The 19,614-nt window shown below is 35.4% G+C and overlaps 1 protein-coding gene across 6 annotated transcripts in view; it reads right to left on the bottom strand.

Moving 5' to 3' along the window:
* Positions 1 to 235: 235 nt before the first annotated feature.
* Positions 236 to 19,614, bottom strand: part of LOC121872670 (nuclear cap-binding protein subunit 3-like) — a 32,587-nt gene continuing 13,208 nt past the window's right edge. For 3 of the 6 annotated variants that reach the window (XM_042375629.1, XM_042375630.1, XM_042375634.1), the window contains 9 exons: positions 15,013 to 15,084; positions 10,801 to 10,901; positions 10,274 to 10,425; positions 7,186 to 7,313; positions 5,554 to 5,925; positions 4,009 to 4,189; positions 2,633 to 2,854; positions 2,016 to 2,185; positions 236 to 1,783 (listed from right to left, as the gene is read on the bottom strand). In XM_042375629.1, coding sequence (XP_042231563.1) covers positions 1,511 to 1,783; positions 2,016 to 2,185; positions 2,633 to 2,854; positions 4,009 to 4,189; positions 5,554 to 5,925; positions 7,186 to 7,313; positions 10,274 to 10,425; positions 10,801 to 10,901; positions 15,013 to 15,084 — 1,671 coding nt within the window. In that variant the 3' untranslated portion in view covers positions 236 to 1,510. The remainder of the gene's footprint in view (positions 1,784 to 2,015; positions 2,186 to 2,632; positions 2,855 to 4,008; positions 4,190 to 5,553; positions 5,926 to 7,185; positions 7,314 to 10,273; positions 10,426 to 10,800; positions 10,902 to 15,012; positions 15,085 to 19,614) is intronic. The other 3 variants (XM_042375631.1, XM_042375633.1, XM_042375635.1) reach the window with 1 other exon arrangement.

Here is a 19,614-nt window from a genome sequence, read left to right as displayed (position 1 = left end):
ACAAAATTGCAGCTGTTACTACAAGAGCGAATAATTGACAGCAAATGAGCAAATGAATCCATGTTTGCTCTTGACTCTGGCTATTCTTCATTATGGGAGGAAATAGCTTTAAAAAAAAAAGAAAAAAAAAAACAAAAAAAAAACTTGAAATCTAATACATACACTGTATTAAGTACTTAATATACAAACAACAGTGCCCATTTTTTATAGCTATTAGGTGCACAAAAAAAATAAATTGAATAAACATATATTATTTTTGTGGCGTAAGATTAAATCTACTGTATACAATATTTTCTGATGGGTCTATAAGAAATAAGAACGTGTACAACAGTTGGTTTATTAATTAACCATAGTGCAATGACTAAAGAATATAAGCTTACCTGCATGTCTCATTAAAATATCTCTTAAAAAGTAGTCTGAAAGAATTAACAATGAAACCAGATTCTGGTCAACTTCATCTGCTACAGAATATAACAGTTGTTTCCCTTACATCTATTTCTCACTTCATCTGTCCCATCCTCCTCAGTCACTTTGAGACCTGTGATGTGGTTTACACACATTACAACAAGAATGTCACTTTAACAAAAGAACTTTGGGATAACCCATCCATTCTATACAGCATAATTTGTATGTAATATATACAAAAATGCACATTAAAAATGGTGATTTCACTTTGTGAATTTATACCAAGTATCACATAAATATATTTATTAGGTTATTACCCTACGTTAGCTACTGTATTTAATAATACATTAAAGGATTACCTACCAGTCACTTCACTTTGTGAAATAGTAATACCAACTGTCATATAAATAAACCTACAAAGTAATTATAACTTAAGTTAGCTATGTAAATACATACAGTAATAAAGATGCCTGCCAGTCATTCCTGATGCTCTTAATCCCAGTTTAAAATCCAAACTATTCATTGGGTACATGCCCCAGGTTTAACATTTCAACATTGTTACAATTGGATTAATAATCATAAGCTGATGATATTTAATTGCTGATGATAAACTTAATTTTTCTCTTACATCAGGAGGTTAAAAAACATTCATCTGATCCAGCCATTTTTAGTTCTTTATATTATTTGGCACAATATTCTCTTGTTTTTATTGCTCAATTACCAAGCATATTTTTATAACCACATTTATCTTTGAAAATTCTCCATGCAACTCCAAATTTTCTTTATAATTATGAACCCTATGAGAAGGCATGAAGAGCAATATATGTCATGGTGAACAGGTCAAGTTTACAGTATGGTCCTCACCATGAAAGGCTTCTTAAAAACATATAAACATTAATGAAATCAGAAGGATCCTTTTTTTTTTGTAATATCTGGTAGGGCAAAGAAAGAAAGAAAGAAAGAAAGAAAGAAAGAAAGAAAGAAAGAAAGAAAATGGAAGCAGTACAATATGGGACTGCTTAGTAAAGCATATTTACACCAAATATACTATGAAACATATTCCTTAAACTTTCTGAAACTTTTTGATCTAATAAAAAATGAGACTCTAGTCATCATCACTGGCAATTAGACTATAATAATGAGCATTGTCTACCTCAACTGACATGGGGCCTATTTTTCTTTTGCTTGACAGCTTTGTACGTAGATCTAGCCTACTCTTGATACTGCGGCCCTTTGGGGTACGCATATCTGATAATCTGTCCTGAACCCCACCAGTAGTTCGGAATCCTCCACCAGATAGACGATGCCACAGGTCGTCAGATTTCTTTCGTTTCTTTTTCTTCTGTTCAGCATCTGCATACATCTTCATTCTTGGAATCTGATAAAAAAAAATTTAACTTGAGTCTTGCTTCAAATGTATCATTAACAGAACTCCATTACTATAAACCCTGACTTAAAGATACAAAATATATGTTATAATATACAGTACTGTATACTATCTTACATATTATAAAGAGCTCCAAGAATATTAATGTTTTTGCTGCCAATAAATGTACTGTACAGGTATTACTAAAGTGAAACAAACATTTATACATATATAAACTACAAACCTTAATTTTGCTCTTCCATGGCACAATATCATCACTGTCATCACTTCCCTGATTTTTACTATAGTGGTCATCATTACTTCCATCCCCAAAATCATCAAAGTCCTCTTCATCGTCCATCATATCTTCATCCTCATAATCACTTCCAGCTCTCTTTCTCTTCATACCAGGCGCTGAAAATTTCACGAATAATTATTTATATGAATCTTTATTTTTAAACAAAACACCTGCAGTAAGAAGTGATTTCACCTTTACATAAAATTAAGGTGAAATTTTTTTTTTAGGTTTCCTTGTATAATTTATTTATTTTTTTTTATAATACTGTACCTCACTTTAGTTTTTCTTATTTGGTATCAAGCCATACAAGTAAACTCTATTTCATTAGTTCTCATATAGTGACAAAATCTTATGTAACATTTAGGATATCATCAAGTGTAACAGAACTATATTTTGACGGCCCATTTTGTTTTAGGTAAAAAAAAATTCAAGCATTAGCAGCCAGCAACTAATGATAAATTTGCAACCTGTCTTAACTCTTGCTTGGATTATCTGTTACTATTCCTCACCACTAAAGCACCTGTAAGGCCATCTATTATGGCTTTGTTAATCATATACTGTACCTCTTTTCTGGTGTTGTCGGAGGAGCGCTTGATAGTCAAATCTGTCATCTTCTTGACTTTCTTTATGCCCCCAGTTTGAAGCAAGTGCTCCCCAAGGATTCTTGGGTCCTTCCTCAATATTTTTATCATCTCTACCCCATCTCTGACCTTCTTCAACTTCTCTCCTTCTCTGTGCCTCTCGCATTCGTTTTCTTCCACTTTCACTGAGGAATCCTTTAATACCTGCCATAAAAATAATATCATCAATAAAATTTTATTTCACTCCAAGTCATGTACAGTATATCCTTTGATCCTGTCAGCAATTCTTAATACTGTACCAAGAGCAACTAAAAATGAACAAATCAAAGCATGTGTGAAAGGGATTATGAAACACTGAGAGTATGTGTGAATGTAAGAGAAAAGCAGAATCCTTTCTTTCATTCCCGGACATGATATTAACTCAAGAAGCACAGACATAAACCCATAAATACAGTAGCCTCCAGGCTCAAGACAAAGGCCATTGAATGCACACATGCAAATTTCTTATGATTTATGTGGTTTTTAACCTTATTGGTAAGGAAGTATCAGCACTTTACAACTATTGGCTCTTGATTTTTAACTGAATACTTTTCATTGTAAAAAAATTAAGAAGTAAAATTCTCCCAAATTAATATACAGAGGGGTATGCTATAACGAACGGATCCTACTACGAATATTCCTATAATGAACGGTTTTACCTATAAAATTGAGAATGCTATAACGAACGCAACTCCTACAACGAACGCGGATGAATACGGGACTATTTCGTCTGGCGCATGAATATTGTTGTACCGCGGCTCCCAGCAAGAGCGTCAGGCGCCATATTGGTTCATTGTGTAGTCAGTGCACCACTGAACTTGTTGAAATTTCGTCTTTTGATGTGGAAATTCGTGTCATTTTTATAACTATTTTGTTATACAAGTGTACAATTGCAACACTGAATCGTCAAAAGCGAGTGAGAAAGCTAATAACCCTTGAAACTATGAAAGAAATTATAAATAAACAGACAAAGTGCCTGTAAGACAGTCACCAAAGAGGGCTAGGAAGGATGACTCCTCTCCTTCCACCTCTTCTCCATAATTCTCTCCCCCCCCCCTCCCCCTCTGCCTCCTGTCCTGCATGCTGAACAACACTAAGGTAAGATAAAGTACTGTATTTTTTACAATTTCCACAAAAATTTTTCAGTGTTAAGTGGTTGTATTTGGGGGCCTGGAACGGATTAATCCTATAACGAACGAGGTTCTAGAACCAATTAGATTCGTTATAGCATACCCCACTGTACTATGAACTAAACTTAGTTAATGATAATGTAGTAAACACAAGAGAGAATGCTTATACAATGTTTCTTAAATACATACCTCCAAAGTTAGGATTCCCATACTTGCGATAATATTGTGATTTTCTTTCCGCACCATCTGGTTTTCTATCCTTACGACCGGAGAAACGTAAAAGTATTGCTTTAGTACGAGAACACGGAACTCCCAATCTCCATCGTCCTGGGGGTACTGGGATGGCTACATCTTCAGCACGAACACTTCCCTAGAAACAAACCAATTTTTGTATCTTAATATAATTTTCCAACTTAAATCTTCAAAATGAATTAACTACAGTATGAATTTTCTATACATGTAATTTTTTAACATTAAAATGACCAATTGGCAATGGATATTACTAGTTGGACCATCATAAAATAATACCTACATAGTTCTTAACCCTTTCACCGCGTGTCACACACCTGCCATTTTATTCTGGCTACTGCCAGACGATTATATTCAGCTTAGGGTAACCTCCCGCTGTGAAAGGGTTAAGAGGAAAATTAGGATACGTACAGTGTATTGCTATTTTCTCTTTTCCAGTGACAATTAATTTCTATATACAGTACAGTAAATTCTCTGAACTGCAATCCTGTACATACAGTAAGAACCTCATATGTCAGACAAGCTCTGACTTAGGGAGGTTCTGTGAGGTAGCAGCTGGGACAAGAGTCAGGTCCCACATGTTTGTTGTTGTGACCATTGCTTGCACAGTAGTTTTTTTTTTATTTTTTTTTTGTGCTTCCCTGGTGTAGTATGTCTTCTAAAGCAGTAAAGGCAAAACAACACCACTGAGGATCACTGGAAGAAATGGCATGGCGCTCAGAACTCTACCGATTGAAGAGAAACTGAAGATATGAGACAGAATTGATGCTGGGGTCTCCATGAATGTTATCTGTGAGGAGCTTGTGTTGAAGTGGAGTACCGGTACTTTTTTGACATAAAACAGATTAAAGTGCATACTAGATATAAGTGTAACTAAATACAAGTGTTTTAGTGTAACTAAATGTAAAGTGTAACACAATATAAGTGTGAATACAGGCATTGTAAGTGTATGCAGCCCCTCATTGTCCTCCACCTCATGATTCATTTGCTATAATAAAACTTAAGTGCAGTGTAAAAGTATATTGTTAACTTTAATAATGTTTTGGAAAGGGATTTAACAGCAAAAAAATGGTTGAAAGCACCTGGGGTAGGTTAGACATTAGTCGGATAGCCTCGAGCCCCATATAGTCCAACCTATGGAAGTCTTATGTACAAGTACTTCAAAATCCCCCCAAAATGTAACCTCAATTAGCATTACTGTACTATATATTAATGTACGGCGATAGCATTAGTCACACTATTAATAGAGTTATCATCACCATACAAATAAATTTAATTTCTAAATTTTTGTTGTACTTCAGATAGATAAAAACTTACCTCAATAATTTCTACATGTTCATGTTTCAAATAGCACCTTACATGTTCTCACTCCATTAAAAATGCAGTGGACAGTATTCATGTTAATAAAATTCTAACTCTTTATATATAATGTGAATGGCATTGTATAAATCATGAAATTTACATTGTTGTTTCAAAGAACTTTACCTCTTCCTCCACTATTGGGACTGATGCCACTGGATCTTCATCCATCTTTTCAACTTTTACTTTCACTTTTTTCTTCTTTTTTGTCTTTTCTTTACCATCTTCAGTCTCAATGTCAGATGCATTACTATCACTACTACTACTACTATTGCTGCTACTTTCACTGCTATTGTCACTACTACTGCCACTTGATGAGTCAGATGATGAGCTCTCATCCTCACTCCCACTACTGCTGCTACTGCTACTTGAACTGCTACTACTGTGTCCATCTTTATTGCTGTTTTTCTTCCTTTGTGATGAGTCTTTCTTTTCTTTTTTTATTTTAATCTTAGGTGTTCCTCCATCATCCTTCTTATTACCACTTGTATCTTTTGTCTAGAAAATAGAAAAATCACAAGATTATAATCTAAAATAAGAAATAAAAAGGGTAAAAATTAACATACAAAACAACAGAACATATGGGATTAATTCTAATAGAGACTGGCCCGACCCCCAAATTCCACTTTTTCCGACACAATACCTATGTTGCAGTAAAAATAACATCTAAATTCATATTTTCTACAAATATTTCCATCTATCTATTAACTTTAGTTCTCTCCCTCTTTTGCGTTGGGTGAGTCGAGCTACAGTGCTGAAAATCAAAACACAGCGAAGTAGTTAAGGATCATCATGCAAGAGAAATCTAGAGAGTGACAGGAAAGGGCTTGAAACAACTAGGAGAAAAACTAGTAATTAATGTTTAACATAGCAGTAAGACATGCTCACTAGCACACATTTACTTCAACACCGGCTCACTATGTTCACTGTAACATTAGTACTTTAACACACTACATACTGTATTCAGTATTACACTAAATAGCATTTGCTCAACATAACATAAGCACATGTTCACATCAACAATAGGAGTACTAACTCATTATGACATACAGTGGTTGTTGGTTAACAATCATGCCTCAAAACCAAGATAATATCGATTATAATAATGGGTGATATCTTTTCCAAACTAAAGGGTGTCACTTTGAAGAGGTTAAAAGATGCTGGATTAGTATTAGAGATTTTATTATTTTTTTACTTTTGACCTTTTTGACCCATAACCTCCAACTTTTAACCAGGTGTACAATTTTGTATGTACTGTACAGTACTGTCAGCTGTGTATGTAAAACAAAAATCAATACAGTATCAAAATACTTTTATGCACAAGACCTTGGGACACAAGAAATGGATGCAAGATCAAACAGACCAACAAACATATGGATAGATGGATAAGTGTAAACAAGATGCTCCACTTGCTTTCCAACAAAAGAGAGAAAAAAAACCTACCATGTATACCTTCATACAAATGAGTCAATTTCAGCCTAATACAGGTACTGTACCTATAATTCTAAACTTTTACTACATACAAAATTACGATGGGTTATCACCATTCCTCCTCTTCCTATCTTCACTTCCTAAAACAGCCTACAAAACTATCATCCAACTTATGAACTGATTTATTTTTATTCAGCTTCCTTTACTGCACAATTTTTTTTATTACGTTATACTCATTTTCACTTTACTGCAGCACACAAGATTGCAATCCTGGCACCTAAAAAATTAAATTAATATAATACAATACACTGTACACTGTTCTCCAACCTTTCGGCCATTTTTGCTTCTTAAAGTATGTCTATTTTTTTTTAGATCTGCTTCTCGGGGTAGAATGGGACAGGACAGGCCTATCAGTGCACGAACTGGACCAGCAGCATCTAGCCAAACCACATTACCTGAAAGAAAAGAAACATCTCTAATTCATGAGTTTAATATTAATTTCTGATAAAGTAAGAAAGTCCAATGAGTAAGGTTAAATATACAGTATCTGAAATTGTAGTCATTATTCAGTGACCTGTACTTCAGTAAATCCTAAACAATATTAAATTTATATAGTGTTTTGACTTGGGAGCTCTTCTCAAGTAGACTCATCCATACAGCCTGAAAATACTTCATAAATATGACTAATGATTATAAATACCAACTGGATGATTGACATAAATTGTCAGAAAGAGACAGCATTTGAAATGTTTTCTTTCATCAAACTCTTAAGCAATGGCAGAAAAAATTAAATTAATACCATCAAGAAATTATGAAAGTGGCAAACAGTACCCTTATTTTAATATCTACAAAATAAATATTTTATTGGGTTCTTTCAACTTCATACAGAACTCAAAATGTTAATTTCATATTTTGTATTTATTATAAAAATGTCTGGATATGGAATGTTGCCACGGTACTGTGAGCAGCTGGATTCTGTTTCTTACCTACAACTAAAATGTAGCATTTTGCATCAACTATTTAGAGTAGTGTACCAAACAGGGAGGTACTACAGCCCGGGAAGATATTGGAAGCATAATGTGTTGTCTAATGTTAGACCCTGCTGCTATATGGCAACATGAAAATTGTGACCAAGTCCCAGGTTGCTGATTTGACTTTCTGCTTCATTTACACACAATTGCATGGTCTCAATTGTTTCTCTTACTATTGACAACACAACATACATATAATGTTTCTCACTTTGTATTTTTTTCATTTTTGTATTTCTTTATGGTTCTTTGTTAATATTATTATAATTTGTATTTTATTTTCAATTTTGTATTTTACATTACAGGTATAATTTTATTTAACTATGAGTTATTATTATTATTATTAATACAGTGGTCCCTCGGTTAACGAACAGTTCAATTAACGAAATTTCAGTTAATGAATTACCTCCCACAAGGATCTTCAATTCGGTTAACGGACAAAACTTCGATTAACGAAAACCTTACGACAAACACGTTTTGTTGTGAGCATCAGCTGATGGGCTAGTCTGCCAATTCAGTAATCTGTTCTGTTTACATTCGTTTCCAGATGGAGTAAATATCAAGAAAGTTGTGCTTTTTAATATTTTTACATTTTTCATATTAAAATTATTCGTCATTTTAAAACTTAGTTTACATATTGATAATATATGCAGTACAGGGAACTAGTTTTTTGTGCACCCATCAGCCGCTTGACTCACCCACCAGGCGCCAGTTTGGCTTTGTTTACAATGGAGTGAATATCGATTTTGTTGGTGTCTTGAATATTTAACATATTGATAATATATAGTGCAGTGAAGTGTTGATTTAAATAAAATAATCTTGAATTACACCAAGTAAACTTAAAATTTTATTGGTGAAATTACTGCATCAAGCATGGGTCCCCTGAAAGGTGATTTCTCCTCCACCCCCACTTCTAATTCCCATCATCATCATCAACCAGCAACCTTTTACATACATATACACCTCAAAGTAAGTGTACTTTATTGCATTTTTTTTTACTTTGTATGTACTTTTCTGTGAGCTGGAACCAATTACCCAATATCCCATTGAAACAATAGATTCGGTTAACGAGGGACTCTGTGGAACGAACTGTGTTCGTTAACCAAGGGACCACTGTATTATTATTATTATTACATTTTTGCCCCCCAGGCCCCGATGTTGGTCAGTGACCTGTGCCCGAGTGGGCTAATCCCTGAAAAAAAAAGTGACAGACTCCCCACACAATTAAAATATAACACTCTTATTACAAAGCAAAATAATCAGAAGTTAACAATACAGAATTTTTTCATTTTTACTACCAATAATTCACAAAGCCAGCTCACAAGATCGTACATTCTCAAGAATCCAGAATGGCAAGGACTGAACTCTCTTTTTCTGGATTTTAGATAAAAAATAAAACATTTACACACAACTAAATGCAATAATAAGCAGGTCAGTTCTCTGGTAGCCCCACCTTACAACAATATGCATGAGCCTCAGGTGCGAAAAAAAAAATTCTTGGACGATCCATACCTATTTATAACCTCGTAAAATACAAGCATAATTTTCCTGCCTTTTCAGATAATGAGACTCAGCACTCATCCTGTCACAAGTACCTGTAGTTAACATATAAGGAAGCTAACAGCATTTGCAAATGTTAAAACAGTAAACCTCTCCTTCCCTTCAAAGCCATGTCACTGTTTTCACCATGTCAGCAAACATGTTATAAAGCAAATGTCCCCCCAAAACACCAGTCTCATCTTTTTCAATGCTTTATGGCCATTTTCCACGTTTGCATGGGTTAGCCGCAATTACCTGATGGCAGATGTTAGGTAAACCAGAATGAGATGTGTCCCCCCCCCCCTTCCCCTCCTCATTACTGCAAACCCATGTCCTGGTGTACAGTACTGCCAAAGAGTGCCACTCTAGAAAATACAGCAGACCAGGGGATGGACACAGTTCTGGTAACCCAATTGCCATAAGGCATGTAGAAGCAGAGTTTTACAGCTGGATGCCCTTCCCAAAACCAACCCACAGGGTGGGAAGAGCTGGCAAGGCAGGGTCACACCTCCCTGAGGTAATCAAAGACTACCTGTCTACCTTATAAATCTGCCCAGGACCCAAGTCTTTCATCCTTCACTAACTTAACAAATTCAGTTGTGTACTTTTCAACAGCCTCACAATTGGCAGACATCTGTTCACTAACAGCCTCTACATGACCAATAACGTGCAGGTGGTAAGTCTGTACACTAGTGTATTCCCACCTCTGAATTTTTGAGGATTCTCCACAAGTGTGAAATAGCTTAGGGTCTGAGTTAATTTTCCAGATAACTGAAGAGGTCAGAGTTATGAGTTCCAGCTTCCTGAGGTTGTATTGTAATACATTTTGAAGGCTGACACAAACTTACAGCTGTTATCACTAATCCACTCAATGTTGGAAGGAGCATAGGCCTGGAAGTATTCAAAGATATCTTTGGTACTAAGTTCTTCCGTGCCTCGCATATAGAGGGCATCTAGACGATAACGACCTCGAGTGAAGTCTTCATCCGTCACATCCAGACTGTAAAGTAAAATTTCCAAAATTAAGTCTTCAGTGGTCTTACAGACATCTAGCTGTTTTACTTGTGTGAAAGAAATACAATGCAATGAACTCCAGAATGCTGCTCTTTCAAGCAAAAATGCATTACAGTTATTCTTAATATTGAATTATTAATCAGCTGCTGTATATTTGTATTGTCATTTATCTTTACTCCAATTTTTCTGAATACTACTGTAGTGGAAAATTATTGTACAGTACTGTACCATATTTAAATTCTACAAATACTTCTGATTAAAATTTCCCTATGAAAGAAACACTAGTAGAACAATCTATAAAGATAGTTGACCTGGAACTCTAGCCAGAATTTTTTATTGAGAAAATTTGTAAATACTCTACCTTTTATACAGCTTTGCAATAGCCTCAGGCGTGGGAGCAGACTTTGGTGCATCTGTAACTCCAAATCTCCGAGCCCTCTCAGACAAAACATTGCTGCTCACCTATGTATCAGAAGTATTATGTTACTATTGTAAACAACCAAAAAACTAAAAGTCTAATGTAAATAAACTTATAGTATTACAGTACAGTATAGTCTCGATTTACGTGGATTTCTTTTACAAGGTTGGTCATTTACGCGGCACCTGGCCAGACCGGCAATTATTAGTTACGCGGTACATTCCATCATTTACGTGGGAAGCGGCGCGGGCAGGGTGCGCATTAGGTCGCCCAGTCAACAAAACATTACCGAGTTCTTTACCCACCACAGCCAGCCCAAGTCAGTGATAGTGAGGATATGGACTTTGAGGGGTTTGACAAAGAGCCCCTGCAAGCCTCTGTGGTGGATAGTGATACAAGTGATACAAGTGAGGGGCAATAATCTGCCCTCTGCCTCGGAACCAACCCCCCATCCCCGTGTGCCCAGCCATCTCTTCTACTAACATAAGTGTTAAAAAACCTAATATTATTGATATTTCTCTTAAATATTAATTGTGTGTGCATACCATCATAAAATTAAGATGTTATTTTTACTTCAACGTATGTATTGTGTCAGAAAAAGGGTAGTCTAGGGTTCGGCCCAGTCTCTATTTCAATTAATCCCATATGTTCTGTTATTTCGTTTACGCGTTTCTCGTTTTACGCGGACCTCCGCGGGTTTAATTGACCGCGTAAACTGAGACTATACTGTACAGTAAAAATATCCCTTGGATAATAAATCATTTGTTTATACATTAAAATGGAGTGAGGGAAGGAAAGGAGGGAGTTTGGAGGGATGGACTTGAATACAAATACAGTATGAATATTCCAATAATAATCCTTCAAAATTATTTACCAGTCCCATTTAGTAATGTATTCAAAGAATAGGTAATTTTGGGGAAAGATAACTGAAGAAAGTAGATGAATACTGTATACATTATTAATAAATATCTGAATAAAAGCTACACAATATTCATTTAAAATATAAATTCCTTTTGAATACAGTGCGGGAAGACCCTGACTTATGATGATTTGATATTGTAAAATTTCCAGTTATGAAAACAAAACTTTTCCCACACTCTGCTTTATGAGAAAAAACTCCAAAGTTATGAAAAATAAAAATTTAATTAGTAATAATAACAGTTCTCTAACACTAGCAGTGCTATTACTAGGTAAGTCTACTAATAAGTTTTCAATGTTACATCATTCTCCTACAATCACCATAACTCTTGAAAGTCACGAGAAGACAACTGACTTTTCAGTCACATCACCACACACACACAGTCACTGAGCCAGTTACCATATTTGCCGGCATATAAAACGCGGTAAAAAAAATATAAACAGTCATGCGCCGGTTAACGTCCTAGATACGTTCTTGGAAACGTGATGTTAACCGAAATGGACGTTGTCCGAAAGTACAGAAACCTATGGGATTTATTCTAATTGGTTCTAGGCACCCAACCCCAAGTTTCCCATTTTACGACCATTTAGACCCACTAAATATATATATAATGTTATGGTAAATATCATAAACACACATAGGCATGGCTAGGTTTATTACAAAGTGATGAAAAGGATACACTCAATACTGTACAGTGGGTAGTCCACAAAACATGAAGCCATGTCTCTTTATTTGAGTGCCCCGTCATAGGAGTCCGTTTTCTCTCACTTCAGGATGCCTGACTCCAACGTTTTCTCTTAATCTTAGAGTGCAGTGCACCAGAGACTTCATTATTCCTTAGTAATGACACAGAATTTGGAAATTGCAACTGGGGTTGCAATTGTTGAGGCAACTTAGATATGTCTGATTACAGTTGGAATATTCAAGATCCATTGTTTAAAGCTTCAACTGTCTTTATGGTTGGTAAAACTTGTCAAGTCTGTCAGTCTGAGTGACATGTGTGAGTCCTGTGTTTGTACAACCGCTTTCATTCAGACCACTAGAGATATAATGTTATGGTAAATATCAGAAACACACATAGGCATGGCTAGGTTTATTACAAAGTGATGAAAAGGATACACTCAATACTGTACAGTGGGTAGTCCACAAAACATGAAGCCATGTCTCTTTATTTGAGTGCCCCGTCATAGGAGTCCGTTTTCTCTCACTTCAGGATGCCTGACTCCAACGTTTTCTCTTAATCTTAGAGTGCAGTGCACCAGAGACTTCATTATTCCTTAGTAATGACACAGAATTTGATATTGCAACCCCACTGCAACTGGGGTTGCAACTGTTGAGGCAACTAGATATGTCTGATTACAGCAAATGTGTTATTGTCAATTTGTAAGTGAAAGATTTTATCTTCAATAGATGTAGGTTAACAATACACCTAGAGACAAATGCCTAAGAAAGGAAGGATATTCCTTTAACACATAATATCTGGCCAGTATGGGGAAGATCATCGTGTCTCCGTCAGAAGGTCGTGGAGTGGTGGTCCAGCAGGCGTCACGGAAGTGTTGTTTTTTTTTAAAATGGACGTATTTGCGATCAGACGTTGTTCGGTTGGACGTTAACCGGCGCATGACTGTATATATACATTATATAAAATTACCATGCGTCTAATGCACCCGTATTACGGATGGGAGGCCGAGCACCGCAGGCTGAGGTGCCTAGCTAGGGAGTCTGGGACGAGCAGTAGTCCACTAAGCACAAAAATTTTGTTACTAAATATACTGTATACAGTACGTATATGATTTCCTACTTGATTCCAGTATATATTATATTTACATGCACAAAATTATATGTTTTCCCATACAAAACCACTTTAAAATCACTTTCCATAATTGTATGATGAAACATACAAGTACTTAAAAAAAAAAAAATCCACAAAATATCCTTGCAAAATAGGGGTGCGTCTTATGCGGTGATACGTGTTATATGCCGGCAAATACGGTATCTCATAGTCCAATTTCTACTCATTTACTATCATATAATATTTGGAAAATTAAATACAGCTGTATTATAAAAATAGAGAATTCTGCATTCTTAAATTTCACACACTAATTTTGTGAAACAGAAATGTAAAGTTGTAAGAGAAAGTGAATAAATGTTTGGAGGTGTGGAGAATACTGTACTGGCAATGCACGGGGGGGGAGATGTCAGGTGGCATTTGTGCCAGGTAAACAAATCAACGGGAATTAAGGATGATGTAATAATTCATCCAGTGTTGGCAATGTATTATTGCAGTACCTGTAATATAATTGTAATATACGTTGGCTTAGCATCTCGTGCAGTTTACTTTGTCCCACTCTCATCTGGTTTCTCAAAACTTCAAAATTATATACAGTATACAGTGGGGTATGCTATAACGAATCTAATTGGTTCTAGAACCTTGTTCATTATAGCATTCGTTCGTTATAGGATTAATCCGTTCCAGGCCCCCAAATACAACCACTTAACACTGAAAAATATAATATAAAATTGTAAAAATTGTAAAAAAGTGCATAAATATGTATCTAAACCCCTGAAATAAAGAATATCATTAATACTTGTAATAGAAAACAATAAATTAATAAAAAAAAAAAAAAAAAAATTCGTTGTAGGAGTTTCGTTCGTTATAGCATTCTCAATTTTATAGGTAAAATCGTTCATTATAGGAATATTCGTAGTAGAATCCATTCGTTATAACATACCCCACTGTATAAAATTATTCCTGTACAGTATACTGTACGGTATTTTGATAATTTTTTTATTAACCTATAAACTTTACATACACCAAAAAATTTATTTAAAAACTTGTTTGTAGCATCTCGTGGCATTTTAAGACTTTTGGGAATTATTTTTCATAGGAATGTACTTTAGCTTTTATAGGTAGTCTATGGGAAAATGGGCTTCAATTTACAAAAAATCTATTTACAAAAAGTTTTTCAGGAGTGTTACCCTTTAAAAAATCAGGGTCTACCTGTACAGCACAGTTAATCACTTAGCAATAATTCATATCTTAGAAATTCAGTTTGTACTATACTTAAAAATTACTACTAATTCGTTCTTGTGATACATCAAGCAAGAAATAATTTTTTATTGTAATGTACAGTACTCCAGTACTGTACTGTACTAAAAAAAAGGATTAACTCTATTAATACAGTAAAATAAATTTTGTAGTAAACTACTGTAATTCAAAGCAACCATTCTCTCACCTCATAAATTCCAGACACAAAGCCACCACCACTTCTGTTTTCATATTTTTTCTCCGGGTAGCCTTGTTTAGACTGGAAGAGTAATAAACGTTCACAATTATTTTCACTTGTGAAAAAACACAGTAAATACAGCACAACAACCAATTTACCACACAAGCCTAATGCAAAATGTATAACTATTAATACTTGTACTGTAATTATACAGTACATATACGTATAAAAAAAAAAAAAACGTACTTATACCGATTCCTACACAAGGCTTGGCAAAACTTACAAAAAAATACTCTATATACAATTAAATATACTGTACAGTACAATATTTTCATTACTGACACAAAATTAACACCAACTCCTTCCCCAGTTTATATACTGTAAAGGCAATTTCAAAGGTATCATTAAGGAAAACCAATAAATTTTGCCTTCTTGCATATTAAAACCATCTATGCAGGTTTCTAAAATAAAGAAAGTATCAGAGAATTACTTTCAAAGTACTGTACTGTACAGTAATGTAGTTAAGCACCAAAAATCAAATGTTGAAAGGTAAGGAAAATCAATACCAAGTCTGTGTACTGTACTTCCAAATTTTAAACAAATTTGTCATTGATATTATCATCCAGGAATGTACCAGAACACACCTTAAAAATAAAATAAAAAGTTCATTTGCTGATGGTGGCTATATCACCCACATAGAACATAAAACATTGTACAGTATAATAGCTAGGCACACATGTCTCATACTGGAGGCAAATTGGCCAAGACACCAACAAGGCACTGTTTAGAAAGAACTAATTCCTAAAACTGCAACAGGACATCACTCTAAATAAAAAGAATCAGACTGCACGATCCAAGGAATGAGTTATCCAAGTAACAGTAAAACCCGCTTAATTCAGACTCTTTTTATCCTGACTTTTGCTTTATCCGAACTGGCAAACCACTCCAGACTAACTTCTGTTAATTCAGATTGAGTCCGGATTAACATGAAATAGTCAGGATCTACTCACGTGTTGGCAAAAATAAATAAACACTCTTGAATCACTTGAACCACTAACCTGCAGTATAATAAATATCATTCTTGTACACTGGACATACAGTTTTGACCACAAAGTTGGTGATGCCGTTGAAGGTTGATTTTTTTTAAAATCATATTTCTCCTTCAACTTTTGCAGACACACCCTTTTCATGATCTTCCAGAACTGCTAGCTTGTTCTTCAAACTAAACTCCTTTCTGGCTGTCTTCTGACTTCCCAATGAAGTTGTTTAACCTCTGGAAGCCATGGTAATTAGCCCACAAAGTCACAAATAGTCCACAGGAGGTATGCACAAATTAGGGCTTAGCAGTGCAATTGGCTTGTAAACAAAGTGGCTGGGACTGACATTCGTGTGTGCCAGGCAGCAATCCAGATTGTCGTCTGGATTTTTCTTGGTTACCCCAGACTTTCCCAGATTAAATATACCCCAGCTGGAAATCGCTTTATCCGAAAATTTGCTTAATATGGACTGGATTTCCCCCAATTAGTCTATACAAAGAGGGTTTATTGTATGAGTAAACTGACTAAGTTGTTGAGTTTTATCAAATTGCAAGAATTCACCCCTTAAAACAAGTTATTTCTGGCGAGGAACACTTTACCAAATTGCTGTTATATAACACACTGAATGATACAAGGGCATAGTAAAGTATTTCACAATTGACGTGCATAGCAGCAGCCCATCATTCCTCTTAAATTTTTTATTGCATGAAATTGTTACACCACCAACATTTAATAACACACACTACAAAGGTGTACCGGTACTCCACTTAATAAACCACATGCATTCTTGTAAAAACACTGTATTATGTGAAACTACATTAAACAGAACACATTTTCCAACTGAAATGCAAGTACAGTACTATATCATTTGAATATAAATTCCTGACTTAAGTTTTTGCCACTGTAACATTACACAAACAAATTAAATACAAATACTGTAATATCTGTCATAAATATTATGTCCATATATATACAATACAGACAGCAGAAACAACAAATTGAACAATTAAACAATTATTGATACAGGAATAATAAAAATCAACTCGCCATCAATACAGTAAAACATCACAAACTCATGAAATGTGTGGTGCTGGTAACATTAATGTACAGTAAACATTTGCCTGTGAAATGAATGAGAGTATGTAGCTAATCTCTGAGTTTGCAAGAGCAATGTCAGACACCCACTTCAGTCCTAGTAATATGGTTATGCTATCCCACATAAATTTCTGGCAAAAATTTGAGTTGCTTACATCAGTACAGAATGGTACAGTCACAGGGTGTGCAGTACTGTGCATTATAGCAAAACTACAATCAGTGAAGCAACATCAATCGGGGATTCCCTGCACAGCAGAAATTGATTTTTGTGTTCAATACGTGAGCCACCAGATACATTATGTAGCACAACATTAAAATATAAATCAATTCCCTATTTGGTAACTCAACTGTTTGTCCATCCTCAACACATAGTACACAACCTCACCACTTATCTTATGAAAGACAAGAAGATTAATATATTCTCCAGCACATTTTCCTTTTTCATGGAGGAGGTCCCCGACTTACGAATGCTCACCGATAAGAATGGGGTTAAACGTACTGAATTTTGTAATTCTATTTCTTCTTTTGTCTTAAATTAAGTGATTTTAGATGTATATAAAGACTAAGGCTATGATATAGAGGCTTTAAAAAATTGTTTTGTAAGTACGGTATGCACATAACATGTGTTCCAACTTACCGGTACTTATGTCCTCAGGAACAGAACCCGTTCGTAACCTGGGGACCCCCTGTATATGAATAGTACATACACTGTACTATATTATTATTTCCAGTGGAAACACACCTGATATTTTCAATATACTGTACTGTACTGCACAGTTATTAAATTACAGTACAGTACTGTAATTGCTTATCTTCATCTTCTTACAAGAAGACATAGTGACTGTACACATCATTTTGTAAGTGTTATTTGAAATATAAAACAATGATATCCCACACAATTTTAAACACTGTTATCTCCAACTTAAGCCAGGGTGAGCTGCCCAACTACGCACTTGACCCATGCCCGATTCTCATACATACAGTTCATGTGTTTTCTATTAATGTCTCAGTTCAGTTCTTCTGCAGTTGCAACATATATTACTTATGCAACAGTAAGTACATTCAGATAATCCGTATTCTACGGGTAATTTGAATGGGGTATAGCCCACAGAATGGCGTGCTTTGTTATTAAAGTTAACTTCAATGACAAATCACAGAGTTGAGTTGAGGGTGGACTCTCACATTTTTAATACATTTTGTTGTCTTGTTTCTGATTATTTGTGAGAGGAATTTCTCATTATTATTTATTTGTATGTGTTTTGTGTGTGTGTCTACACACACACACACACACACACACATATATACAGTCTCTCCTTAACTTACAACATATTCGATTTACGACAACCCGGACATACGACGGCAATGGTCGTATAAAATATTTTTCACATTACATATTTTCAAGTACCGACGTTTGGTCGTAATGTGACACCGTACGATAGCTTGGGATGGGCCGCCTCGTGGTGTACAGCATCCACGCCATAGCCCGCTCAATTGGTGTTTGGCCGTCGTTGTTGTTAGTGATCGCGCTGTGTACTGACATAATTTTTGTTTGTAATTCCCTTTAAAATGGCTGGCAAGTGTAAAAGTGAGAGTTCTCGTGGGGCTGAGAAGAAAAATAAACAGTCAATTACTTTTGAGATAAAAATTAAAATAATAAAGCAATATGAAAATGGAAAAACGGTAGCAACCATTTCACGCGACCTTGGCTTCTCTCACTTGACGATATCAACAATTTTAAAGGACATGGAACGAATTCGTGAGGTAGTGAAAGGATCAGCAGCACCTATAAAGGGAACAATAATACCGAAAAAAAGACAAGGTCCTCTTCATGAGATGGAGAAATTACTTGTGGTGTGGATGGAAGATCAGCTGCAAAAGCATGTACCTTTAAGCCTTCTAACCATACAGGCTAAGGCAAGAAGCCTTTTCGAAAGCCTGAAAGAGCAAGCAAGAGATGAGTGCGACCAAAACTTCACAGCAAGTTATGGGTGGTTTCAAAGGTTTAAGAAATGTTACAGTTTGCACAGTGTAAGGGTTGTGGAGAAGCAGCAAGTGCTGATGTGGAAGCTGCTGAAGCTTTTAAGGAGGAGCTAGATCGTGTCATCATGGAGGGAAATTATTTGCCTGAGCAAATATTTAATGTGGATGAAACTGGCTTATTCTGAAAACACATGTCAGAACTGACATACATCCACTAAGAGGCAAAAACCATGCTGGGATTCAAGGACCGAATCACACTTCTGTTGGGGGAGAATGTAGCTGGTTTCAAGGCAAAACCCTTCATGATATACCATTCAGAGAACCCAAGGGTTTTTAAAAATGTGAGCATGCACACACTTCCAGTGTTTTATCGCAGTAATAAGAAAGCATGGATGACCCTAGCACTGTTTGAAGATTGGTTCCCGAGTTGTTTCATTCCTCGAGCCAAGGAGTATTGTCTGCAACAAGTGGTTGCCTTCAAGATTTTATTAATGTTAGA

This window comes from Homarus americanus, unplaced genomic scaffold (genome assembly GCF_018991925.1).
Source record: "Homarus americanus isolate GMGI-L3 unplaced genomic scaffold, GMGI_Hamer_2.0 scaffold39155, whole genome shotgun sequence".
In the NCBI taxonomy this organism is placed as follows: domain Eukaryota; kingdom Metazoa; phylum Arthropoda; class Malacostraca; order Decapoda; family Nephropidae; genus Homarus; species Homarus americanus.
The sequence above is the reverse complement of the archived record's forward strand: the minus strand, read 5'-3'. Positions and strand labels throughout refer to the sequence as shown.